Below are 27,860 nucleotides of genomic sequence, written 5' to 3' on the forward strand. Positions count from 1 at the left end.
CTAGGGAGGCTGCCAGTGTTCTGTTTTCAAACTTCAAAAATTAACAAGTCTGATATTTTAACATAGGGTATTTTAGAAGGGATGGTTTTCTATATTATTATTGCTTTCAAATATGCCAATAAATGGAACAGAGCAAACACCACTCCCAGGAGAAGAATACTCTGAAGAGAAAACAACATCTATTCTTTTGCTCACCTGGCCCTTGAGCATCTCACCTCTCAGGAGTCAGTGATGGCTACTGTCATCATATATACACCAGGAAGCTGAGTCAAACAGTGCCCACGAGAACAGCAGCAAAGGCACTTTCTAACCTGATTGGTGCTTGGGGCAAAATCCCAGAGAATATTCTCCTTTCTCAATTGACATAGCATATTATTTATAAAACATCAAAAACGTATAAAAAATTTTTGTATATAATCACCAGGATTCTGAGGGAAAAGGCTCTATTAACTCAGCAGTCTTGTATACCATGATATACTTGGGCCCAGGTTTTTTTTGAGACAGAATTTTGCTCTTGTTGCCCAGGTTGGAGTGCAATTGCATGAACTTGGCTCACCACAACCTCCGCCTCTCAGGTTCAAACAATTCCCCTGACTCAGCCTCCTGAGTAGCTGGGATTATAGGCGCCTACCACCATGCCTGGCTAATTATTGTATTTTTAGTAAAGACGGGGTTTCACCATGTTGGCCAGGCTGGTCTCGAACTCCTGACCTTGTGATCTGCCTGCCTCAGCCTCCCAAAGTGTTGGGATTACAGGCATGAGCCACCATGCCCGGCCCAGGTTTCTTAATTGTTAGAAATCTTTCTAATAGCAGCAGCCTACTGAACTTTGATTTTGGTTATGGAGACCAGTCATATGCCAACAACCACTTTATTAGACTGAGTATGCAACATGGTTTTTTCAGATTCTAAGCAAGTAGGCAGTGTGACATGAATACATGTTCCCAGATGGCTTGCCCTCTATATCTCCATCTTGGCTATACTTATCAACACAATTCTCTATAATTCCTGTGTGAGTGTAACTTTTAAGACAATACACCTTGTGACTCAGTGTGCAGAGACTAGCAGCCCCTGGAAGCTCATTAAGATGTTCAGAATCTCAGGTCCCACCACGGACTTTCTGAATCAGAATCTGTACTTTGAAAAGATCCCCAGAAACTGTGCAGACATACGAAGGCATGAAAAGCACGGTCCAAGGTAGAGATCACAATGGTTCTAGAGTGGGTCTCCTGAAGGTTCACAGCTGAGCCTTTTAGAATATTTATGTCTATAACAGGGTAATACATATGCCTCCATTTCTGAATGATTTTTTTGCAGTATATAAGGAGAAACAGATAACACTAAGAAAAAGAAGTATAATTCTTGGAAATCAGCAAGATGGCAGAGTAAGAGGTTCCAGCTCTAAAACCTGCACAGAACACTAATTTTCACAACCATCTGCAGATGACAATACCTTCATAGGAGCCTGGGATCTAGCTGAAAGTTTCCAGTACCCCAGTGGAATAAAAAAAAAATCAACAATAGATGCATTGAAGAGGGTAAGAAACACAGTTTCATTTTACCCTAATACTCTCCTCCAAGTACACACAACTCAAGGCCAAGAGAGACCACTTCAGCCCATAATTTCTCCTACAGAGGAAAGTAAGATTGAAGTGAGTGCCCAGCTTCCCCAGCCTTGTGGGATGCTGCCTAAGTGATCCATTTCTGTCTCACCCCATCCAGAACACTGAGGGGATTAATATGTCTTCACAGCTGTCTAGGGACAGTAAGGAACAGGGAAGAGAAGCAGAAGCTTACAGTAACCATTGTGTGGATCTCAAAAAACAGCTGCAGATCATACTAACTAGCTAATGGGCTCCACCAAGAGCCATGCTCACAAATCCTGTAAGATACCTCACCTGCAGATACACACACAAGCAAGTACCCCATGACTCCATGCACCCCCTCCCATAGCCAGCACCCCACACTCCCCTGAAGAGAGTACATTCAGGCTCTTCAGATGGTGCACATGAGCCCATGCAGACAGCAAACATACACATCAACAGTCCCCTGACTCTGCTGAACTGGGTAGAAGGCATGCAACCTTGATTACTTCAGGAAACTGACATGAGGAAAATAAAGGCTCTCAGCAGCCTGCTTGATGGTGCAGGATCAACAGAAGGCACAAAATCGTAAGACTTCCCCTGAAGGGGGAACAAGAGGAGTGAAACAGGCACATCCAGAGAAAAAGTTTGAGAAAGCCTTCAGATCTTTAGTTTGGTTGACTAGTAAAGGTCTTTCTCTCCCAAACCCAGGCAGTAAAGGCTGGAGTAGGTAACCACTTTTTCAAATGCAAACACAGCTATGCAAGCCTTCAAGAAACATAAAAAGGAAACTAAGAAAACATGATACCACCCAAGGAACAAAATAAAGCTCCAGTGGCTGACCCCAAAGAAATGAAGATTTATGAACTGCCTGACAAATAATTCAAAATAATCATCTTAAAGAAGAACAGTGGACATCTTAAAGAAGCACAGTGGACATCTTAAAGAAGCACAACAATCTTAAAGAAAAGTAGATGACTAAACAAAGTCAAGAAAACCACACATAAACAAAATTAAAGGTTTGACAAAAGACAGAAATCATAAAAAGAACAAATCAAATTCCAGAGCTGAATAATACAATGATTGAACTGAAAAATTTAATAGAACACTTCAACAGCAAGCTCCATCAAAAAGAAGAATGAATCCATGAACTCAAAAGACAGATCATTTGAAACTATCCAGTCAGAGGAATAATAACAACAAAAAGAAAAAAGAAAGAACAAAGTTTACTGAACTTATGGGACACCATCAAATAAACCAATATAACCTATTATGGAAATTCCAAATGAAGCAGAGAAAGGGCAAAGGGCAAAAAGCTTATTTAAAGAAATAACAGAAAACTTTCCAAATCTGTAAAGAGAAAGAAACATCCAGATCCATGAAGCCCACAGAAACTCCAAATAGACTGAACATAAAGAAGTAATCACCAAGACACATTATAATCAAATTCTCAAAAGTTAATCACAAAGAATTGTGATTTGTGATTTGAAAGCCACAAGAGAAAAGTGACTTGTCACATACAAGGGAATCTTATAAGACAATCAGTGGATTGCTCAGCAGAAACCTTGTCATTTTCTGACAGAATGAGATGATATATTCAAAACACTTAGAGAAAGAACTGCCAATCAAGAATACTTTACCAGGCAAAGCTGTCATTCAGAAATGAAGGAGAGAGAAAGCCTTTCCCAGACAAAGGCTGAGGGAGTTTGTTACCACTAAAGTCCTGTCTTACAAGAAATGCTAAAGGAAATTCTTCAAGTTGAAATGAAAGGACATTAATTAGCAACATGAAAACACATTAAAGTATAAAACTCACTGGAAAAGCTAAGAATATAATCAAAGTGAGAATAACACTGTAATGGTGATATGTAAGTCAGTTTTAACTCTAGTATAAAAGTTAGAAGAAAATGTATTAGAAGTTACTATAACTATAAATTTTTTAAATGAACACATGATATAAAAAGATATAAATTGTGATTCCAGTAACATAAAATGGTGAGGGCCAGGGAGAAGTAAACAGTTTTGTATGCAATTGGAGATAAATTAGTCATCTTAAAATAGACTACTATAAGATATTTTATGTAACCCTTATGGCAATCATGAAGAACAAACCTGCAGTAGATACGCAAAAAATAAAGAGAAATAAATAAAAACATACTGCTACAAAAAAAAAATCATCAAATCACAAAGGCAAACAGCAAGAGAGACAGAAAGGAAGAGAGGAACTACAAAACAGTCAGAAAACAACGAAATGGCAATAGGTAAGTCCTTACCTATCAACAATTAAATGTAAACGGATTAAATTTCCAATAAAAAAACATAGAGTGGCTGAACGGACAGAAAGCATGATCCAACTATAAACTGCCTATAAAGAGATTCACTTTAGCTTTAGGGAGACATATAGGCTGAAAGTGAAAGGATGGAAAAATACATACCATGCAAATAAAAACCAAAAGAGAACAGAGATGCCTATATTTATATCAGGCAAAATAGCTTTGAAGTCAAAAAACATCACAAGAGACAAAGAAGATATTATATAATGTTAAAGAGGTTAATCCATCTAGCAGATATAATAATTGTAAATATATATGCACATAACATTAGCACACCTAGATACATCAAGCAAATGTTAACAGAACTGAAGGGAGAAATAAAAAGCAATGCAATAATGGTAGGGGACTTCAATATCCGACTTCCAACAATAGATCATCCAGATAGAAAATCAATGAAGAAACCGAGGACTTGAATAACACTATGGAACAAATGGACCTAGCAGACATATATAGAATATTACATATAACAGCAGCAGAATTCATATTCTTCTCAAGCACATATGGAACATTCTCCAGTTAGAACAAATGTTAAACCACAAAAGATGTCTTAATAATTTAAGAACACTGAAATCCTATCAAGTATCTTCTTTGGCCATCCCAGCCAGAGCAATTAGGCAAGAGAAAGAAACAAAATGTATCCAAATTGGAAAGGAAGAAGTTAAACTGTCTGTATTTACAGACACCATGATATTATATGTAGAAAACCCTAAAGATTCCACCAAAAGACTGTTAGGACTAATAAACAAATTCAGTAAAATAAAACCGACATGCAATATGTGTTTCCATATACTAGCAATAAACTCTTTGAAAAACAAATTAAAGAAAGCAATCTTATTTATAATAGCATCAAAAGAATAAAATAGTTAGAAATAAATTTAACCAAGAAGGTGAAAGATATGCCATTGAAAGCTATAAAATATTGGTGAAAGAAATTGAATAAGACACAAATAAATGCAAATATATCCCAAGTTTATAAATTGGAAGAATTAATATTATTAAAATGTCCATACTACCCAAAGCAATCCACAGATTTCATGCCATCTCTGTCAAAATTCCAATAGCATTTTACACAGAAACAGAAAAACAAATCCTAAAATTCATATGGAACCACAAAAATCCCCAAACAGCCAAAGCAACCTTGAGCAAGAACAAAGCTGGTGGCCTCACACTTTCTAATTCCAAATTACATTACAAAGTTATAGTAATTAAAACATTATAGTACTGGAATAAGAACAAATACATAGACCAGTGGAACAGAATAAGGAGCCCAGAAATAAATCCACACATTTATGACCAACTATTCTTCAACAAGATGCAAAGAATATGAAATAAAGAAAGGAGAAAAGAATAGTCTCTTCAATAAATAGTGTTGGGATAATTGGATATCCCATGCAAAGGAATGAAATTACATCATACACAAAAATCAACTCAAAATGGGTTAAAGACTTAAACAGAAGACCTGAAACTGTGAAAGACCTAGAAGAAAACATAGGGGAAAATCTCCTTGATATAGGTCTTGGCAACTATTTTTTGGATATGGCACTGAAGTCACGGGAAATAAAAGCAAAAATAAACAAGCAGGATTATGTCAAACTAAAAAGCATCTGCAGAGCAAGGGAAACAATCAACAAAATGAAAAGGCAACCTATGGAATGGGAGAAAATAATTGCAAAACCAATATCTCATAAGAGGTTAATAATCAAAATATATAAGAAACTCCTACAACTCAAAAGCAAAAAAATTCAAATAATTTAAAAATGGGGAAAAAACCTAAATAGGTATTTCTCCAAAGAAGGCATATAAATGCCTAACAGGTATATGAAAAGCATACATAATCATGAGAAAAAGGCAAAGCAAAACTACCTCATACTTGTCAGGATGGCTTAAAAAAAGGTTAGAGAGGATTTGGAGAAAAGGGAATCCTGATACATTGGTGGGAGGAAAGTACATTGGTACAGCTACTATGCAGGCTCCTCAAAAACTTAAAAACAAACTATCATATGATCTGCAATCACACCTCTGGATATACATCCAAAGTAAATGAAATCAGTATGTTGAAGAGATATCTGCACTTCCACGTTCATTGTAGTATTATTCACAATAGACAAGATACAGGATCGACCTAAGTGTCAATCAATGGATAAATGAATATATAGTGGAATATTATTCAGCCTTAAAAGTGAAGGAAATCCTGCTATTTGCACAATATGGAAGAAACTGGAAGACATTATGCCAGGCAAAATAAGCCAGACACAGAAAGACAGTAACCTGCATGATCTTGCTTATATGTGGAATCTGAAATAGCCAAACTCATAAAAGCAGATAGTAGAATGGCAGTTGCAAGGGGCTGGGAGAAAGGGGAAATGGGGAGATGGATGGTCAAAACATACAAAGTTTCAGTTAAAATAGACTATTATAAGATATTTTATGTAACCCCTATGGTAATTACGAAGAAAAACCTGCAGTAGATACACAAAGGATAAGTAAGTCCTGAAGACCTACTATATAGCATAGTGCCTATGACTATCAATACCATATAGTATATTTAAAATGTGCTAAGATAGTAGAGCTTATGTTACCACAAAAAATAAGTAAATAAATACATAAAATTAGTAAACAAAGCAGGAGAAAACTTTATGAGGTTAGGAATATGTCAAAGACCTGGATAGTGGTGATGCTTCCATGTCTATATAGTTATCCTCAAACTCAAGTTGTATGCATTAAATATGTAGAGCTTTTTACATGTCAATCATTCCTCAATAAAGTAGGGTTTTTTAAAAAAACAGAAAAAAGGAAGAAGCATGAATCTTCCCACTCATCATGATGAATATGTTTGTTTCTTATTGTTTTCTTTTGGAGAGGGTCCAGGGAAGATTCAAGAAGAGATGGATAGAACGGTATATATCATCTTTTCTACATTTAAGGTGTCCAAAAAGCCAAATTTTAACCTAATTTCCCCAATGGTTCTGACATTCTGAATTTTTTTTATCTCCTCATATGTTTTTTTCTGTACATAATGTATATATCCATGCCAGTTCAAGAAATTAGTTATATTACCAACTGAAGAATCTGCCCAGTAATGTTTTATAGACCCTCCAGAGGACCACATTAGCAGGCAATAAAATCCCAAAAAGTAAAACTGGGGGCATGATTAAAACAGTGCTTTAAATTAAATAGTTCTTCTAATTCATTTCATAGAACAATAGGCATGTAGAAATGGTAATAAAGCTTAGCCATTCCATATCATATTACAAATAAAAATATTAACGTTACAAACTAGAAATAATGTCATAAGCCTCCATCTTTTGGAGAAAAAAAATCTCACAAACACAACGAAAACTTCCCCCCAAAATTAAAGGTTGAGTCATAAATGAAGAAGCGTTAGCTGAAATGATAATGTACTCTAACCCCAGGCCAAAATATTCAAGATAAAAGTTTTAAACCTCACTAAATAGAAAATGACTAACGTTGAACGTAACAGTGACCTTATAATTTTACCTGTTCTGTAAAAAAATACCCTAATTTGCAATAGCTCATTTATACCATAGCCATTAAAATTTAATCTCATAGGACACTGTGGAAAAGATCATGTGGGGTGGTGTGGTGAAATTTACCAGCATAAAGAAAGCGGGAAAGATAATTGGACTGTTTCTGTGTTTGTCAACATGTGTATGAGCCCCAGAAGCTTGCTTTCAGGTCAAGAATATAGAACCTTTGTTCCATGTAGATTTCAACCAGTATATGTATATTTAAGGAAACATTTTCTGATTATGCACCTTATGAGACACTGAATTGAAAAAGCTAATCAAACCCCCCCCAAAAGGTGAAACCCTCATATATAGCAAGAATTTAGTTATTTATGATATAGGCTCTTACTCATAAGAAATAGACATTTTTATGCCATTGATATTTGTAATTCTCATAAATGTCACGATTATCAAACCAACTGTGTCCCTGAAAGACAAAAAATGAGAGGTAGGCATTAATGAAATTGAGGGAAAAAACCACAGGGCTATTTATCTGTACACAGGCCTTACCACAAATAAACAGCCAGAGAGGACTCTCAGCAATAGAATTTTCCATCCAGTTCCTAGCATGACACTTGGGGACTTTTGACATTAAAGCATTACCCAGTTGCAGAAAATACTGCTCAAAGAATAACAAAGAAGTTTGGAAAGATCATCAGATGTATTGCCAGAGTGGAAAAAAAAGGCATGATTTCCAGAGGTATCTTAATTAATGACAAAGAAGACAATTCCTTGAAACCCCAGCAGTAGACAGAAGCCCACCAGTAAGTATGACTTTCCCTGTCCACATTTTAGCCCTTATTAAATGTCAAATTGCTTTAGAATCATATCTGCAGCAGGCTTGGGTTTAGTAATCCCCCCAATTAATGAAAGCCTGTTCAGCAACGCATTCTTTATTACTTTTTAATCTGTTTTAATTCTTTTGCCTCCTTCCCCCAACAGAACATGTTTCAACATCAGTCCTGGTTATATTTTCTCCTCAGCAACTCAGTATAAGGCTGGAGGTGGCAGTCAAGTTTATTCACTATCAGGCCAAAGATAAAAACTTAAGTTTGGGGGAAGTGATGTGGAACTTGGAAAACAAGGGTTGAACTGACAGCTCCTCTACCCATTCTCAGGTGGGCTCTCGCAGAGGTGCCCCAAGGGCTTCTCATCTGATGCAAGAGATGAATTGGAAGGCAGGAACACAGGCACCAGCCTCACTCAAGCCATTGCATCCATCCAAAAAAAACACAAAAAATGTACTGAACTCCTACAACGTGCTCTGCTCAGGGGAGTAAGACTAGAATAGTCCCTGTTCACACAGAGCTTCCTTTTTCTATCCCTCCCTAGTCACCTTGGCAGGTTGTGTTTTCTGTTGAATGATACTAGGATTAATTCGTACATTTATTCACTAGGAATTAAACACAAACCACTTGGCCATTCCATTTAAACTATCAGCTCACTCCAGGTTTAATAACTAGGTAGCCACGGGGTAAGAACTTACATGCCCATCTTCACTAATGGCTGTTAGAATGAATCAGTCATGTCTGACAATGCATCTACAAGAAGCCATAAGAGTTGAGGCATTATTTTCTTCTTGGGCCCAGAAGACTTAATGATTATAAATACTCTCACTTGTAACAAGGCGCAGTGAGTTCAGAGGAAAGATTACAGAAGGCTTGGGGCCCAGCTTGGATAGAACATTGAGAAAATTACTAAATTACTGTCTTTATTCTATCCATCAAGGGGATAAGAATATATATGACCAACACACTGAAAAATACTAGCTAGAATGAAAAGAGTCTTATGGTTAAGTGTAGGAGGCAGACACACTTGAGATGAAATCATAGCTCCAGCACTAAGTACCTTTATGAAAATGAATGTTTTTCAACCTCTTTGTGCTTCAGTTTCCTCTTTTGGAAAATTAGAGATAATACCTGTACAAACATCACAGAGTGATCGTGAAGATCAAATGGAATAATTCCCATCAAGCTTTAGTGTCTAATATCAAAAACAAAACAAAAAACTTCCACCCATAATAGAATTTCCATTAGAAAAATTAAGGTCCCATAGCCTGTGCTCTAATCTTCTTCCCCAAGACATTGTAAAGATCAGTAAAAGAGATATAAGGAAAAAATATTTTGAATTCCTAAAAGGAAAAATAGTATACATTTGTATAATATTGCCAATATTGCAGTCAAATGTATTATTAGTACATCCTGATGCTGAGGCTCCGGTCATGGGTTTCATTATCCCAATCCATGGGCAGGTAATCACAGCAATACAGGAGAGAGGGATGAAAAGGGGCCCAGGGCATAACTTAAATTCACTTTTCAGGTATCACAGACAGACACAGAAAATACCTACATGACTCACAAGTCACAAGGATTCCAAAACTCTGTGCCTTGTGCTTTATTTATAAATTAAATTTCCATTTTTCTTGGTTTTGTTCTGGTAGTCAAAGCAGCTAAAACCCTAGAAATGCCCTTCCATCTTGGGCCATTCCACACAAAATGGTTGTGCAACACACAGAACTGAGCTCCAAACATGGAGATGGAAGCCACAATAGGAAAGGCAGCTGCTAGGGTGGCACTGAAATCTTCTAACAACATTTGGAAAGAAACCAAGAAGGAAGAAACAAAAACTTCTCTCTGTCTAGACTTCATCTGTCCAGAACTAAACCTCATCTCCCAGGGCCATCGCAAGAGTGATAATTAGGATGAGCTGTAAGGTGGCTATCTGCCAACTCCATCTCATCATCAGCTTTCACTCGCTCCCATCTCTCTTATGCCACCTTCACTGATTTCAGCAGCTGCAAATAACGAGACAGGAAACTGAGAAATTACCTAGCAGATCATATTAGATTCAGCTGTTCACCTTCATGAGGCTCAATCGGATCAATCGCAAATTTTGAGTGATCACTGATGAGAAAGTGACAAGTGGTTTTAAACTGTCCTCAACAAATCAGTCTCTCTAGCTAGTCATTAATGACACCTCAGTAGGCAGTGATATTTGAAATAAAAGGTTGTTGAAGAATTATGTTTCCCCATCACACACCGGGTACTCTTGTGGGGTGGGGGAGGGGGAAGGGATAGCATGAGGAGATATACCTAATGCTAAATGACGAGTTGGTGGGTGCAGCACACCAACATGGCACATGTATACATATGTAACAGACCTGCACATTGTGCGCATGTACCCTAAAACTTAAAGTATAATAATAAAATAAAAAAAAAAGAATTATGTTTCCCAATCTACTACCATGAGAAAGAGCCATTCTTGATGCAACTGAGAAAAGGGCATCCAGTGAAATATCATCTAGTTTTGAAAATGTTTTTCGGGTCCCTTTGGTCTAGCAATGGCTCAGCCCAGTATTTTCTAAAGTGTGAAAGCCATCTCATTTGCAGTATCCAAGAACATTTTCAGTAGTATATGGACAAAATGTCATAGAATGGTTTATGTATTAATTTTCATATTTTAGAAAAAAGTATAATTCTACATTAAGCCCATGATTTCATAAGTATTATTTATTAGGATGAGGCTACAATAAAAAGTAAGTTGATACAAAGAAAAATATTAAGTAATAGTACAGGTGCTTGTGGATATGGCGAAAACATAAAAAGGTGGCATGCCAATGACTCAGGCGGAGCAAAAATGTTATTTATTTATTTATCTATCTATTTATTTATTTATTTAGAGATAGGGCGTTGCTCTGTCATCCACGCTGGAGTGCAGTAGTGTGATCACAGCTCACTGCAACCTCGAACTTCTGGGTTAAAATGATCCTCGCACCTCAGCCTCCTGAGTAGCTGAGACTAGAGGTGCATGCCATCACACCTGGCTACTTTAAAAAAAAAAAAAAAAAAACTTTAGTAGAGACAAGATTTCTCTATGTTGTTCAGGCTGGTCTCAAACTCCTGAGCTCAAGTGATCCCCTTACCTCAACCTCCCAAAGTGCTGAGATTACAGGCCTGAGCCACTGCACCTGGCCCAATGCTCTTTATTGGCTCCTATTCCCTAGGGCAAAGATCCCTAGGATTACCAAAAGAGTTTGCTCATACTACTTTAGCTGAGCTAACAGAATGGATGAACTCATCTTTTTTGATTCATTCAGATTATATGACTATGTTTTCTTTTGTTTTTTTTTTTTGAGACGGGGTCTCTCTCTGTCACCCAGGCTGGAGTGCAGTGGCACAATCTCGGCTCACTGCAAGCTCCGCCTTCTGGGTTCACGCCATTCTCCTGCCTCAGCCTCCCGAGTAGCTGGGACTACAGGTGCCCACCACCACGCCCGGCTAATTTTTTGTATTTTTAGTAGGAACGGGGTTTCACCATGTTAGCCAGGATGGTTTTGATCTCCTGACCTCGTGATCCACCTGCCTCGGCCTCCCAAAGTGCTGGGATTACAGGCATGAGCCACCGCACCTGGCCTCATGAGCTGTTTTTGAGGGGCAGATAAAAAGAGGAATATCTTGATTCTTACGATTATGCTCAGGCAGGAGACAAAAGGATTAGTGGATAATAACACATTCTTATGGCAGTACCTCCACAAAAAAGGTTCAAAAGTGTCCCAATTTGTAGAGAACATGGGGACAGGTCTTTCAGATGAAGGGTGCTCCTAACAAGATATATAGTGCCCTCTATATAATAGGTTATATCTGAATAAATGAATGACTACCCATATCTTAACTTTGTGAGTATCATAAAATCATACAAACAGTAGAAGTTCACATCTAGGTGCAAGGAAACTGTAACTCTAGGAATGACACCTACTTGAGGCACGGTCTTCACTTGGAACAGTATATTATGGAAGGAGTGTCCATCATTGGCCTGCAAGACTGCAACATCGGATGTGCTGTCTGAACCATCATGAGCATAGTGGAGAAGGCCTCTAGAGAGTTCATCCAGCTGGAATTGATAGATAGGGGCTGCTGGGGACTGAAGTGTTTGAAGCAATTGGCCATGAAGTGGAGGATCGATTACTTCAACAACCACATCCTGTGGGTTGTCATCATCTCGGATGTCAAGCAGCTGGGTGGTGATGGTTGCCCTCTCTCCTCTGCTAATGTGGAGAACCTCATTTCTCAGCACATAGGGGGCCTGTGGAGTTGAAGGGAAGAAGAGTCAGTTAATAGGGAAAGAAAGGACAATCCAGTGGACTAGACACCTGATTGCTATTCCTATGCTTTTTGAGAAACTCTAAGTGTTCTAGCAAAGCACCAAACTGTTCCATGGTGAACGGATTCGTCAGAGGTGTGGTTAGTCATAGTAACTCAACAACTAAGGTTACTTCACACCTCTGGGTTCTAGAGGTTTATCAAGCCACTTCAAGACTTGAGAGACAACTGGTGAGAGCTGCTAGCTTCTAAATCTCTAATTTCTCTGCTATCCTGACTTACATTATATCCCAAGAGAGACTAATAAGAGGTATGAAATTTTTGGACTTGCCTTTGGGAGGACACACTTCACTCCAGGCCATGTTGTGGTGTACTGACTCAGAGGAGGCTGCTTTTTCATTGTGAGCTCGCTGTGCTGTTTCTAGTCCCTCCCAGTAATTTTCTTCAGTTTTCTCATCCAAATCTTGACAGAGCCCCACCCCAACTCAGGTTATAAAGCCTGCCAAGATTATGGTCTAGGTGAGTAAGGCAACCACCTGGCTAATTCATGTGACAAGGTTAATATAGTAAAATTTAATATCTTTTTCCTAGGATTGTCAGGTTACCTCCCACCAACTTGAGGAAGCAGATAAAATGTTCTTTCATAAAGACAAAAGCTAACGAACCACAACAGAAAAAAAAACTCACTCAAAAAAATTGAGGCCAGAAGCCAAAGAAAATATTATTTCGGTTTTTAAAAACATATCATTTGAAGTAGAACCATCTAGGACTTTTCTCAACACACTGCTTTCTTTAATCCAAATGGCTTTCTTTTAAAACTACCCTAGCACCCTCCTGGCCTCCTGGAAATTACAATCTCTGTTAAAGGAATGTCTAGTACATCATTATAATAGTTACATAGTGGGAAATGAGATGATAGTTAGTTTTTAGAATTCTCAAGTGAGAATTCTACAGCTGTGATTCTATACATGGGAAAGAGTGACCCCTCCTATTCTGAAAGAGGAAAAGTCAAAGATGATGTCAAAATCCACAAATGGAAAAGACCAAATTAACTTGCATGAGAAAATCTCAGAGAGGCTCAAGAGCATATTGCAATGTCGCCGAAATTTAAAGGAATGAAAATAAGTTAAAATTATTTTCTAAAATTCCATTTTAAAGACTTAAAATGATAAAAGTTTCTCATATAATAAATAAAATTAAATGTTCTCCTTATTTACTCACTTGATTGTGGGAAAACACACAAGCAACACTTGGGGAACCATGGGAACTCACCAGATTAGGAAGACTTGGCAATATCTACCTTTGGCCTTTCACTGGAGTAGCTTTATTAGCCCAAACAAAAAGAAGAAACAAAGTTTCTGAGTGTAAGGACTGAGAAACATCTAAACCAGTAAGTTGTAAGACTGGATGTAGCCCTCTGTCCTAAATTTACAGAGATCACCTGTTTTAGCTTTTTTTTTTTAGACAGAGTCTCACTCTGTTGCCCAGGCTGGAGTGCAGTGGCACAATCTCAGCTCACTGCAACCTCTGCCTCCCGGGTTCAAGCGAGTCTCCTGCCTCAGCCTCCCGAGTAGCTGGGATTACAGGTGTCCACCACTATGCCCGGCTAATTTTTGTATTTTCAGTAGAGACGCAGTTTCACCATGTTTGCCAGGCTGGTCTCGAACTCCTGACCTCGGGTGATCCACGCATTTCGGCCTCCCAAATTGCTGGGATTACAGGAATAAGCCACTGAACCCAGCCTGTTTTAGCTTTAATTAAAACAAAATCTATAGATTTTGCTCACCCATGAGATCAAATTAACTTAGGATCATTTTCAAATCATTAAACTCCAATTTATCCCTGATGTGATAATACCATCAAGAAGAGGTGAACTGGGCATTAATACCATTTTGCAGCCACTGCTGTTTCAAGTCTATGTTGTTATCCATGATCCTTTCATTTTTGGACCAAAGATATAAAAACATCGGACGAAAAACAATTGTCTGGTGTCCTTCCTTGAATCATGAAAAACATGATACTGAGATCTGGATATTTAGCTGGACTTGGTTCCCCAGGAGAATATTCCACTCTCTTGCTTTTCATAACATATGAATATACCTATTTCCCTATTCTTCACACATTTTGGCTCTTCAATCCCTCAAGCCCAGTTCCTAGAGCAGCTACAACTATATGTATTCTGGACCCATAAGTAAACTTGACGGAGATAAATGCTGAGAGGTGAGTTTGAAGGGCCATCACACTGAGCTTTATAGCATCTACCACGACTTCCTTATGTCTGTGTTTTGTTGATGGCCATACTGGCACACTAGAACTTCATTTAAGTAGATCCTTAATAATATTCTCTAACTGCTGCAAATTCCACATACTAGAGAAAGATAAAACAAACTCCTTTACCTAAAAATAAAGACAGTCTTTTTTTTTTTTTTTTTTTTTTTTTGAGACAGGGTCTCACTGTGTTGCTCAGGCTGGAGCATGGTGGCATGATTGTCATTCATTGCAGCCTCAACATCCCTGAGCTCAGGTGATCCTCCCACCTCGGCTCCCCATGTAGCTGGGACTATAGGAATGCATCACCGGGCCCAGATAATTTTTTGTATTTTTTTGTTTGTTTCAGTATAGATGGGGTTTCGCCATGTTGCCCAGAATGGCCTCAAACTCCTGGGCCCAAGCAATCCATCTGCCTCGGCCTCCCAAAGTGCTGAGATTATAGGCATGAGCCACTGCACCCTGCCAACTATTTGGAAGGGCTGCTGGCAGATTTAGTATAGTAAGGTTAGGCGTCATAATATAACGGTTAAGAACACCGCCTCTGTAGCCAGATTTACTGGGCACAAACATCGACTCCCTATTTATTAGCTATATTACCATAGACATGTTATGTTGCCTTCTTGTGACTTTGTTTCCTTGTCTGTAAATTGGAGACAATGATACCTCATAATATTGGCATAAGGATTAACTGAGTTACTTACGTGAAACACTTAGACTATAACGCTAAGTACTGGAGAAGTATTAGTAATTTTGGTTGCTGCTGTTGTTATTACCCAGAAATCCTAAAAATTACTCCAGTGGCATCTCAAGAGGAAACCAAGACTAGATTAATTTAATGCAATCATTTTCATTAAATCTGCAGGAAACCTGGATTTCGTGCTTGAGAACTAGTAGGCATGTAAAATTATTAATTACGTGGCCATTTTTATTACCTGTGTTGAAAATGCTTGTATGTTGATCAGCTGTGGCTCAGAGAAGAACTGCTGGTCACTAATTTTCAGGAAAAAGTAACCTTTCCTAAAGAAGTCCCAAAGAAAGGAATAAGAAAATACAATCATTACGTTAGACTTTAGACAGAAAAGGCTTAAAAACATTTTCAGGTTATGTGTAGGTAAGAATTTGGATCAAACCGCTGCAGTAATGTCATACTCATACTATAAAGAAAAACTATCAGATAAAGATGAGCATAGTAAGATTCAGGTAAAAATACTGTGTTCTTAAATCTCCTTATAACAATAATAATAATTATGTAACCATTTTGTTTCCTATCTTTCTAAACTGAATAAAGAAAAGCTGAAAAATTAGTTGTCAGGCCAAGGCAGATTAGTAATATATTGTAGGCTAATGGTTAAATTGAAGAGTTAAAAGGAATCTTTTACAGCCTCTGACCAGTTCTCCACGATTCCCTCTTCCCAACAAATGCTCTTCCTAACTCCTGCCCAATTCATGTGAGTGGGCCCCTAGTAACAATGTTTGCAATGTCTGTATTACATGGCTGTTCATCTCCCCTCACTCCCCACCAGCCTACTCATAGTCATTGTGGACAGACTAGGGAAGGATGGCTGATTCTTCCCTGGCGATTTGCAACTGGCCCGAGAGCCAGCAGTCAGTCTCAGCATCCGACTACAGGACAACCAGAGTCTATTATGTAGAACAAGCCTGTGTGTAAGAGAGAAGTGAATGAAGCCTATAAGCAAAGAGACACAGGGATGACAGAAGAGTTGATTCCTGCTTCCCCTTCCCAGTCCTTGCTTCCAGACTGTCCTGGAGCACAATTGCCCTTGGTGCCTTTGAGATCTGAGCCACCCCTGCAATGTTATAACAAGCCTTACATTTTTGCTAATCTAGTTCAAGTTTACTTCCATTACTTGCAACCAAAGCGTCCCAGTTAATAATAAAATAAGCCGTTGTTCAAGCAGCTTCAGAGACTGCTAGAAGGGAAGATAAGACTTACCCACCTTCAACGCCAAACCAAGCACAGAACTCGCTGCTGGCTGGTAAGACATAGGACTACTGCATTATGGGGATTTTTGAATTCTAGTCTATTAAAGGGACCATTGTTTTAAAAGTTCTTTAGAAGTTATTCTTGGAACTACTATTTATACATGAAAGAATGTAGGTGGATCTCAAAAGCATTATGGCAAAAGACAGAAACAAAAGGCTACATATTGTTTGATTCCATTCACCTAACATTTTAAAAAGCACAAAACTATAGCAGTAAAAATGGATCAGTGGTCACCAGTGACTGGGGGTAAAGGAGCAACTACAAAAAGGAGACTTTTGGGGTAATGGAACTATTTTACATATTGACTATGGTTGTGGTCACAAGACTGCAAAACTGTATACAGCTGTTAATATTTATAGAACAATACACTTCAAAATGGGGGATTTTATTGAATGCAAATTATACCCCAATAAACCTGATTGCTTTTTAAAAAATGATTCTTCTCTTCTCTTCTCTTCTCTTCTATCTTCCCTTGATTTTCTGTCCCATTTAAGTCCTGTCCCTCTCCACCACCACCTCAGGCTTCAAGAGAATGTAACTGATGGACTGTCTTCCAGGACAGAAGAGAAGGGAAGACAAAAACAGTTTTTTAAAAATGATTTTTGATGGCACTCAGGTTCCATTAACAGTGTTCAGTATATGACTGTTATTTGATTGAAAGTACCACCCCTTCTTTGTTCAGGGGTGATACTTCCATCAATTAATAAAATACAGCATTATAAATAAAATAATTTATCATTTAAAAAAATTTATTTTATTAAATAATGCCTTATTTTATTAACTGATGAGAGTACTACCCCTGAACAAAGAAAGGGTGGTACTTCCTATCAAATAGGGGTAAGTGTTTTTTGGTGGCACTGAAGTTCCAATGACAGTGTTCAGTATATCAGCAATGCCACTTTATCCCAGTGATGGCAACTACACTTATAAGTTGTCTTTTACTCCACAGAAGCATTCTAATCCCAAAGGAATCCAATCCTAAAGAATCATTGTCAGTGTCTTCATGGTTAAAAACAAAACACAACACAAACTGATGTGGCAGGTTGCCCTTTTGTTTTGTATTTTTCAGAGACTTTAATAATCTTATTTTCCATGGGTTTCTACCAACCTCGTTTTATTATTCTTCTCACTCTTTCTTTTGTTGAATTTTTACTATACCTCTCATTCTTTCTTTTGTTGGATAAAGAAAATCCAGTATTAAAATGGGTACCCCAAAAAGACTACTGTGAGGATTTCCTAAACTGCCATTCTTTGTCCCATTTAGGGGTACGAAGCTATGATTCCACAAAAAAATAGGTGATGAGAGGTTAAAGATGTTAAATAGACAAGAGGGTTGACCTTGGTTTTCTATGAAGCTTTACGCTTTTCATAAGTGACTGCAAGAAAAGTGACTACTATACGGAGTTGTACAGCTCTGTGTTTCTGTGTCTGTGTGATAGAAATACTTAAGAATAGGCTGAGTGTTGCAGCTCACGCATGTAATTGCAGCACTTTGGGAGGCCAAGGCAGGCAGATCACTTGAGGTCAGGAGTTCGAGACCAGCTTGGCGAATATAGTGAAACTCTGTCTCTTCTAAAAATACAAAAATTAGCTGGGCATGGTGGTGTGTGCCTGTAGTCCTAGCTACTCAGGAGGCTGAGGCACAAGAATCACTTGAACCCGGGAGGCAGAGGTTGCAGTGAGTCAAGATCATGCCACTGTACTCCAGCCTGGGTGACAGAGTGAGATTCTGTCTCAAATAATACTTATAGTAAAAATGAATGCAGAATATAGAGTAGGAATTTGAAGAGTCTATGGCATCAAACACCAGAGTTTTAAGCTCCATCTCTGTAGCAATACTTCTCTATGAAGTGACCTTTCGTCCTTTGAGGATGGAAGCATGATGATTGTTCCTAGTATATTAGGGAGGCAGAAATCATTGTGGCTAAAGGCATGGGTTGTGGAATCAGTCTTGGCTTGGAGTCTCAGCTCTGCACACACATGTTGAGAGGTCTTGGGCAAGATAACCTATACTATCGAGGCCTCAGTTTCCTTATCTGTAGACTAGCAACATGAGATACATAGTTCATGTAAAGTGCCTAACATGATGCCTGGCTCAAAGTTAGCACTCCATAAATGCCAGTAGTTCTTATTCCTATAATATGATCTTCCAAGGTCACTGGCATCATCACCTCTGAATTACAATAGAGAAAGTGCCATCTACTTTTCTCCTCACCTATCTGCCAGCCCAAACCTCAAAACCAACCAACCCTCAAGGTTAGTGTTGACCGTGGAAAATCCTCACTGTGTCCTTGTCACTGTTCCACGGGTTTCAACTCCTTGTTTATACATAGAGTCTATGCTGAATTATCTGCACTAATGAAGCAGGGCAGGATGAAGGATAATCCAAGAGGCTAATCTTTGGGGGGCACTCTCTGACTTCTGTGGAGTAGATTTACCCTGCTAATTATATAGCTATATTTGTTTGGGTTGGTGTTAACATTCAATTGCATTCCTGAAGCATATGTCAGCTGGGGTGGGGAAGGCAGCCAGAAGTGTGCTAAGCATCAGGGGAAAACTGGATCAGGCTTAAAAATTAACCACAATTAATTCCATAATGTGGATAATAAAAAGTTCACTGTGATTCTAAGTTTCCTTCCAACTCTAAAATCCTAGAGACCATACAACACCTTGAAAAGCATGTGCTCCATCCTCTCTCTCTCCGCCCACTCCCAGTATATTGCCCCAATGTTGAAGAAGCAGCTGTAACATCTAGGTATATGACCACTTTTGTTTCTGCTGGGCCAAAAATCTGAGTAATTGTACCAGGGATTTTTCCGTCGCATCAGAGAATTACCCATAATTACGTGAGAAAATGAAAATGTCTCTAACAGATGCATGCTCTTTGAGCAATCACAGGGAAATGATGACAGGCAGCTGAGAGCACTTGGGCTTGTGGAGTATTGATCTTCCCCAGATGAGAAGGGTTAGCTATTGAGAAAGACGCTGGGACAGGGTGGAGGAATGGAAAAGCAATGATGGAAAGGAGGCAGGAAGAAAACAATGGAACACAGAATCACCTGAGTTTTTCTTTGCTGTGCACAAAACGCACTTTCTTCTCATTCACATCTTTCCAGCTAAAACGGCCAGCCTTGTCCAGCTGAACCTCCTTGCCATTTCTTGAGAGCACTAGCTGACCATTGGTGGGACTGCTCACAACATGAAACAGGAGATCTTCGACCCTACCCTCCTGGTCTCGGACATTCAGGAGGGAAAAATCCAGTGGCTTTATTGAACCAATTGGGAGGATCAGGGAACCATTCACACGAAGACTAGGGGTGTGTATTTTGCCTGAAAAACATATGAATCCAAAGGTCAAGCTTGTGGTACCTTCACTAATTAGGTCACTTTCCCCCTATTTTGTTTATTTTTTCAGACCACTCCTTACAATTTCCAGAGAATAAACACTAAATAAGAAACAGAGCTGATTTCACTGCATAAACAGTGTGCTGGAGTTTACAGCATTACATTGTTACAAAAGACCGCAACCGTCAGCTCGCTCTAGGGAACTTCAGTATTCCTGAAGAATACACACGATGTCTCTGCCTCCCAGTGGGAGGTCCTCAGGTGTGAGTCACTGCTCCTGTTCTTAGACACACGTTCCATATAGAAGACATGGAGCCTGGAAACTATGCCGACGGCTGGAGTAGGCCATTCCCAATTCCATGCCAAACTAAAGGCTAATGGCTACTTTCTTCTTTTAAAGAAGTTTAGGTGAGAAAACAATTCCTAATTCCAAACCAGTACCTATCTTTACCACCGCATCTGCCAAACACCGCTCTCACTTCCTGCTGAGCTCTGGCTCTGACTGAGACATGTTCCCCTCTTACAGGCAGCTCCAGCTTTCCTTTCAGCTGCCCCCCCACCATGTGCCAACCTTTTCTTAAAAATTTTACATAAGCTTGTAATGTTGTTAATTCAGAGCTGCACAGATGAGATTCTGGGCTATGGTATACAATAAGCCTCCCAGTGGTTACCACCCAGATGCACGACAAGAACATAGGACTTCAATGTAATCATTAAACTATAAAACTCTTAGAAGAAAATATAGGAGTACATTTTTATGATTTTGAATTAGACAATGCTTTCTTAGATAAGACATAAAAAGCACATGTGACAAAAGAAAAAATAAATGGACATCATCAGAATGTAAAACTTCTGTATTCAAAGAGCACCCACGAGAAAGTGAAAAGACAACCCACAGAATGGAAGTAAACATGCAAATCAATTCTACAAAGGGACTTATATCAAGAATATTTAAAGAACTCCTATAACTCAACAATAGAAAATGAAAAACCCATTTGTTAAAATGGTTGAAGAATTTGAATGTTTCTTCAAAAAAGATACACATAAGGCCAATAAGCACATGAGCAGGTGCAAAATCATAACCACAATAAGATATCACTTCACTTCCACTAGGAAAGACAATAAAAATTGTTAGGGTGTGGGGAAATCAAAACCTCATAGATTGCTGATGGGAGCGTAAAATGGTGTAGTCCCTTGGGAAAACAGTTGGACAGTTCCTCAATTAAATACAGTTACCATAGGACGCAGTAATTCCACTCCTGTTTATATAAATCCAAGAGAATTGAAAACATTTGTCCACACAAAACTTGTACACAAATGTTCATAGCAGCATTACTCATAATAGTCAAAAAGTAAAATCAACTCAAATGTCCATTCATTGTTGAATGGATAAATAAAATGTTGTATGTCATAAAATGTAACATTACTCATCTATAGAAGGAAAAAGGAATGATGTGCTGATTGATGATATCATATGGATGAACCTTGAAAATATTATGCTAAGTAAAAGCAGCCATACATAAAAGGCCATATATTGTAAATTCCATTTATGTGAGATGTCTAGAATAGGCAAATACCTAGAGACAGAAGTAGATTAGTGGTTGCCAGGGACTGGGTTGAGACAGGAGTGGAGAGAAACTGCTAATATTATGGGGTTTCCTTTTAGTGTGATGAAAATGTTTTGGAACTAGGTAGTGGTGTTAGTTGCACAACTTTGTGAATACACTAAAAACGACTGAATTGTATACTTTAAAGCATGAATTTTATGGTATGTAAATTACATCTCAATAATAATAAGAATCATATAGGGATCTTTTAAAACAATACTGACAGTTGGGCTCCACTGCCAGAGCTTCTGACTTGGATGTTCTCAGGTGGGACCTCGGGAATTTTACAAACTCAGCAGGTAATCCTAGTGGGCTGCTGGCTTTGAGACCCACAGTCCTATCCTGATGCACCTGCCACATCAGACCTGCCAAGGGCAGGTAAAGAGGCTGGTGTTTGCTACCATTTCCTAGAATAGCGCCAGTTAATTTACCGTGGAGTAGGATTATCAGGGGCTCATACTTAGAATTCATGTGAAATACACATACCTTGTCTTACAATTTTATAATCTCTGTCCACATGAAACATCTGATGGACAAAAAGGGATTTCTTAACATGCTGTAGAATTTATCCCATCTCCTGCAAGTTGTTTTTGCCTGGACTTTAATTGGTAGGGCTCCTTTCTACAACTAGGTCAGACAAGACGGTTTGGAAATGCCAAGTTTCAGTGGGACTACTTCGACTGTAAGATCGCTCTAATGAGAGTGGCACTCATTTTCACAAGTGGTCTCATATCCTGGAGAGAAGTAAGCTGGCTCTCAAGTACTTAGGGTTTTCAGAAAGATTCCCCAAAAATAAGCCAAAAATATTTTTCCCATGGGGAAGTCTTAATATCTTTAAAGGCCAGAAATATAGAGACAGAAAATATGATTGAATATGAGTGTTAAAAAATGCCTCATGTTTTTGACGAACGACTCTCAAAAGCCAACAAACACTCAGAGTAATGTCCCTCCCAAGCTTTACTCACCCATAAAGGTTTTGGGTTTCAAAATTAAGACTGAATTTAAATTCACTTCTCTTTGTTACTTAAGGTAACATGTCCATTAATGTGTTGGAAGAGAGTGGCTTCATTTCTTAACATGTTACCTATTATTATTATTATTATTTTTGAGACGGAGTCTCACTCTGTTGCCCAGGCTGGAGTGCAGTGGCACGATCTCGGCTCACTATAACCTCCACCTCTCAGGTTCAAACGATTCTCCTGCCTCAGCCTCCTGAGTAGTTGGGATTACAGGCGTTCATTACTGTGCCTGGCTAATATTTGTATTTTTAGTAGAGACAGGGTTTTGCCATGTTGACCAGGCTGGTCTTGAACTCCTGACCTCAGATGATCTGCCTGCCTCGGCCTCCCAATGTGCTGGGATTACAGGCGTGAGCCACCATGCCCTGCCAATGTTACATATTTTTAAGGGCAAACGGGATAGCTTGAAATCCATCCACTAGAAACATGTGAGCCTCATGAAGTAGACTCCTCATACTATTTGTTATTTATTTATAATTTATTTCTACTGTGTGAAAAAGGGTGTACCACTGCACTTTGACATAATTAGCTCTACAAATTTACATAAATATAAATAAATTATATGTAAATACAGTCATGTGCTATATAACATTTCAGTCAACAACAGACCACTTATATGATGGTGGTCCCATAAAATTATACTGTACCTTTTCCATCTTAGATATGTTTAGAAACACAAATACTTACTATTGTGTTATGATTGCCTACAGTATTCAGTACACTCACATGCTGTACAGGTTTGTAGCCTATATTATATAGCCTTGGTGTGTAGTAGGCTGTACCATCTAGGTCTGTGTAAGTACACTCCATGAAGTTCAATGATGAAACTGCTTAATGATGCATTTCTGAGAATGTATCCTCATCATTGAGCAAAGTGTCACTATATATATGTAATTTTCTATAACATGGCTGTAGTTCAGGAACTTAGCTAAGTTTTATGCCAATTTCTTATCTGATAGCTGTGACTTTTAAGGCACAGATTGCCTCTTTTCCTTTCCAATGATTACAGAAGTTGCGATTTCCCAATTTTCCATATTCTATAAAGAGTCCCTTACTCCTTAGTAGCACCCTGGGTTTTCCCAAATTGGGAATGCTGCATTTATATCACATAAGTCAATTATGTATGCAAACTCAGCCTTCACATAGAGAAATTATTGGTGAATTCACCAGACCATCAGAGGGGAAGCACTCACCAGAACATGTTTCATTAGAGGTGTGGGCAGATAAGCCAGGAACACAGTTGTAAACACAGAGGCCACTCTTCAGAAAGAACCCATGGTCACAGAGGTGACAACGGTCCCTGTGGCTGCAATGCAAGCACCCCCGAGGGCAGGCTATTAAAAAAGGAAACACTAAATGAGGCTCAATCAAGGCACCACCAGCCACAGAGAAATAAAGGGCTTACAACCAGAAGAGTCAGAACACATGCAACAAATGAGCCCCAACTGTAACAAAAGAGAATACTGACAGTTTCCCCATAGAATGTATACGGAGCTGATCTACAGAGAGGAACACTCCTCACGTTACACAATGCGATCTAAAAATGTTACACATAAATGAATTGTTTAAAAAGTTAACCACATTGACTTGTAAGAAAAGACCTTTGTAGTGATTAAGAGCACAGACTCTTTCTAGGTACCCTTCCTCCTCTAACCTTCTCAGCTGTTTAACTTGGGCAAGTTCTGTTTAACAATCGGTGTCATAGTTTTCTTGTCTTAAAAATGGGGACATTAATAGCACCTAATGCAAATAATTGTTGGGAGGATTACATGTGTTATAATGTGCAAAGACGAAAACAGTGCCTGGTACACAGGAAGGGCTCAATTGTTCTACTACTACCACCATTGTATCTCTTATCACTATTGTTATTAGTAGTAGTATTTAATAGTATTTTAAATACTGGAGGGGAGCAGCTATGAATAGGACCATAGGATTACTTATTCGGGTCAAGTTAACAATTTTCTATGAAGAGTTTTTACTGCCTAATTTTCCTGCTTTCTTAGTTGAGATTTTGCTATAGAGAGGCTACACAGTATAGTTTAAAGGGCCCTGGATTGGAATCAGAAAACCTGGGCTTAACATCTGATCTTAAGTTGCTGTATGCTTTTAAGTCTCTTATTTTTCTTTCACTTGTAAGACAGGATTCATAGTGTCTGTCATATTTTATCAAACCATTGTGAATATTAAGTTAGATAGTGCAAATGGGGTAAATTTAGTGATATGTAAATGCTATGCCTGCTTAATAGCATTATTAAATGTCAAGTATTATAGTGGGGCATACGAACCAAGTTTTGATAGATATGATGAGAACAAACTGATAAAATTCTCTTAGCTAATCCAGTGGACAAGGAGATTAAGACTTGGGGTTCAACTTGAGTTTCATAAAAGCTCCAGTGTGTTTCACTAAATTGTCCCCAAAAATCCCATTCCTTTTTTTTTTTTTTTTGAGACGGAGTCTCGCTCTGTCGCCCAGGCTGGAGTGCAGTGGTGCAATCTCAGCTCACTGCAAGCTCCGCCTCCCGGGTTCACGCCATTCTCCTGCCTCAGCCTCTCCGAGTAGCTGGGACTACAGGCGCCCGCCACCAAGCCCGGCTAATTTTTTTTGTATTTTTAGTAGAGATGGGGTTTCACCGTGGTCTCGATCTCCTGACCTCGTGATCTGCCCACCTCGGCCTCCCAAAGTGCTGGGATTACAAGCGTGAGCCACCACGCCCGGCCAAAAATCCCATTCTTTAAGGATATTATGCCAATGTCAGAATCATGGATAATTTAGTCTAAACACTAAAAATTCTATGTCTGTATCAACAAGGCTGACCCACTCTTAATGGATCCCTCACTGTAGATCAATAGAAGTGTTACATTCCATAAAATACTGGCTTTGTTTCCATAAAGACCTTTGGGGACAATATTGATTTGTGTAAGAGAATATTGGCTTACACTCCTATATCCTAATTATCCAACATATGGCAGATATGCATGGGAAGCCATCAATTACTTAGGCTAAGCTCTCTGGGCTTTCATTCTACTTTCTAATTTAAGTGTTCTTGGATACCTGAGAGTCAGCACATGTGACTTACTTGCTGCCCTCACTTCTTTCCAGAATAATCAGCACAGTCTCCAAGTTACCTGTGCATTTGTGCTTTGCATGATCTGCAAAGTACCCCTTCCCACATTCCTGGACACACTGGGCTTCCAAGAGGAGAAATGGCCCTTCACAGTGGGTACACTCATGGGGACCTTGGCACTGGAGACAGTAGCTGTCACAGTCTGAAAGACAAAAGTCAAGTCATCAGGAATCTGTGTGGCTTTCCAGGGGCTCCAGGCCCTTGTGGAAAGGCAGCATGAGATGTCCAGCAGCAGTACAGCCTAGTGTACTGGGCAAAGGACCATATGAAGAGTCAAGGAGTCTGGGTTCTGGTTGTGACTATGATACTTACCGGCTGGGACACTTAGGATTAGTCACTCTACCTCACTGAGCCTGTGTTCTTCTCTATAAAATGGGGGTTGATATACTGTCCTACCCACCCATGGCAAATGCTAGATAAACTATAAAGTGAATGACAGATATAAGCAGCTATTACTATTACTATTATTACTATTATTATTATTATTATTATTAGAGACGGAGTTTTTCTTGTTGCCCAGGCTGGAGTGCAGTGGCACAATCTCGGCTCACTGCAACCTCTGCCTCCCGGGTTCAAGCGATTCTCCTGGCTCAGCCTTCCTGAGTAGCTGGGATTACAGGCATGTGCCACCACACTCGGCTAATTTTGTATTTTTAGTAGAGATGGGGTTTCTCCATGTTAGTCAGGCTGGTCTTGAACTCCCGACCTCAGGTGATCCATCTGCCTCCGCCTCCCAAAGTGTTGGGATTACAGACATGAGCCACCATTCTTGGCCTAAGCAACTATTATTATTATTATTATTATTATTATTATTATTATTTTATTATTATTATTAGTCCTTGGCTCTCAGTACTGTTTTGCTGAAGTGTTGACCTTTCATGGTTCATCAAGTCAGTTTTCAGTCCCCCAGGAATACTCCTAGGAATGCTCTCTGTGCACTTTTGATGGGAATTTCAGGGTCTGAGAATTTTGTAGTGTTCAGTTGAGGCTAAAAGGGATACTAGGCCAGAGAGAGATGACTGTGACCTATATGGTATACAGAAGGTTGAAGGGGGCAGATAGTGAAATAATCGGGTCTTCCTATGTGCCCAAATGCCCAGGGTACAAACACCTTCCCACCTGGAGGACCTGACTCTTCAATTTTTAAGAAAATCTGAAAGTAACAGCTAACACACACCTGTTTGTGTGGTCCTATATGCCCAAGATTTCCATATTGCCCTCAAATTTTAGCAAATGTCTTATTAGGACGTGGAAGATGAAAAGGGGAACTTTTCATGATAACAAAGATAGCTCTTAGGAAAGAAACCAGAAATCGGGTAAAAAGCCGGAAGGGGAAACTTGCCACAGTTTCCTTCTGAGAACAGTACAAATCAGAGGTGGCCAAGGCATGGCTGAGCACAGAGCAGGGCCTCTACACACTTACTCTTGCAGAGGCCCAAGTCCTGGTAAAATGATGACAAGCACTGCTCCACGCAGGCCCCATCCTGGAGAACGTAGCCATCCATGCACTGCAGGCAGTCTGTTTTCAGGGGCCCACTGCATGCACTGCAGCTCCAATCACACTCTAAAAAGAAAGTCTGCATTAGATTATCTTCCTTTCTGTCCACCCTCAGACCCAGCAATTCATTTATGAGGACTCTGCATCCTCAAGGAGTAAAAAAAGGACAACGTAAGAGATGTCAGATAAGTAGGCTCAAATGAGGTTTCCACTTGTAGTAGCCTGAATGCTTCTCTGAGGTTTAAGTGTTCCCTAATTATGTTAGACACAGACATGTACAAGGAGCACTCCATGCTTGTGCTGAGCCTGCTTGTTGGCAGGACTGCTGAGAAACCAGATCACTCTGGTCTTAGCTCTTTATCCCTGTGCCACATCAAGTCTTCATGCAAAACCTGCCACAGGGAGTGGCCAACTTGCCCCACAAACCTAACCCTGACTTCTTCCAAAT

The 27,860-nt window shown here is 39.1% G+C and overlaps 1 protein-coding gene across 1 annotated transcript in view; it reads right to left on the reverse strand.

Annotated features, from left to right (window-relative positions):
• FRAS1 (Fraser extracellular matrix complex subunit 1) overlaps positions 1 to 27,860 on the reverse strand; it is a 461,949-nt gene that overhangs the window by 145,422 nt on the left and 288,667 nt on the right. Inside the window, exons 24-29 of the mRNA XM_032149306.2 lie at positions 27,338 to 27,478; positions 25,916 to 26,056; positions 23,983 to 24,123; positions 19,878 to 20,148; positions 15,746 to 15,830; positions 12,199 to 12,525 (exon numbers count right to left, since the gene is read on the reverse strand). Of these exons, the coding sequence (XP_032005197.1) occupies positions 12,199 to 12,525; positions 15,746 to 15,830; positions 19,878 to 20,148; positions 23,983 to 24,123; positions 25,916 to 26,056; positions 27,338 to 27,478 (1,106 nt within the window). The remainder of the gene's footprint in view (positions 1 to 12,198; positions 12,526 to 15,745; positions 15,831 to 19,877; positions 20,149 to 23,982; positions 24,124 to 25,915; positions 26,057 to 27,337; positions 27,479 to 27,860) is intronic.

Source organism: Hylobates moloch, unplaced genomic scaffold, assembly GCF_009828535.3.
Source record: "Hylobates moloch isolate HMO894 unplaced genomic scaffold, HMol_V3 SCAFFOLD_2, whole genome shotgun sequence".
In the NCBI taxonomy this organism is placed as follows: domain Eukaryota; kingdom Metazoa; phylum Chordata; class Mammalia; order Primates; family Hylobatidae; genus Hylobates; species Hylobates moloch.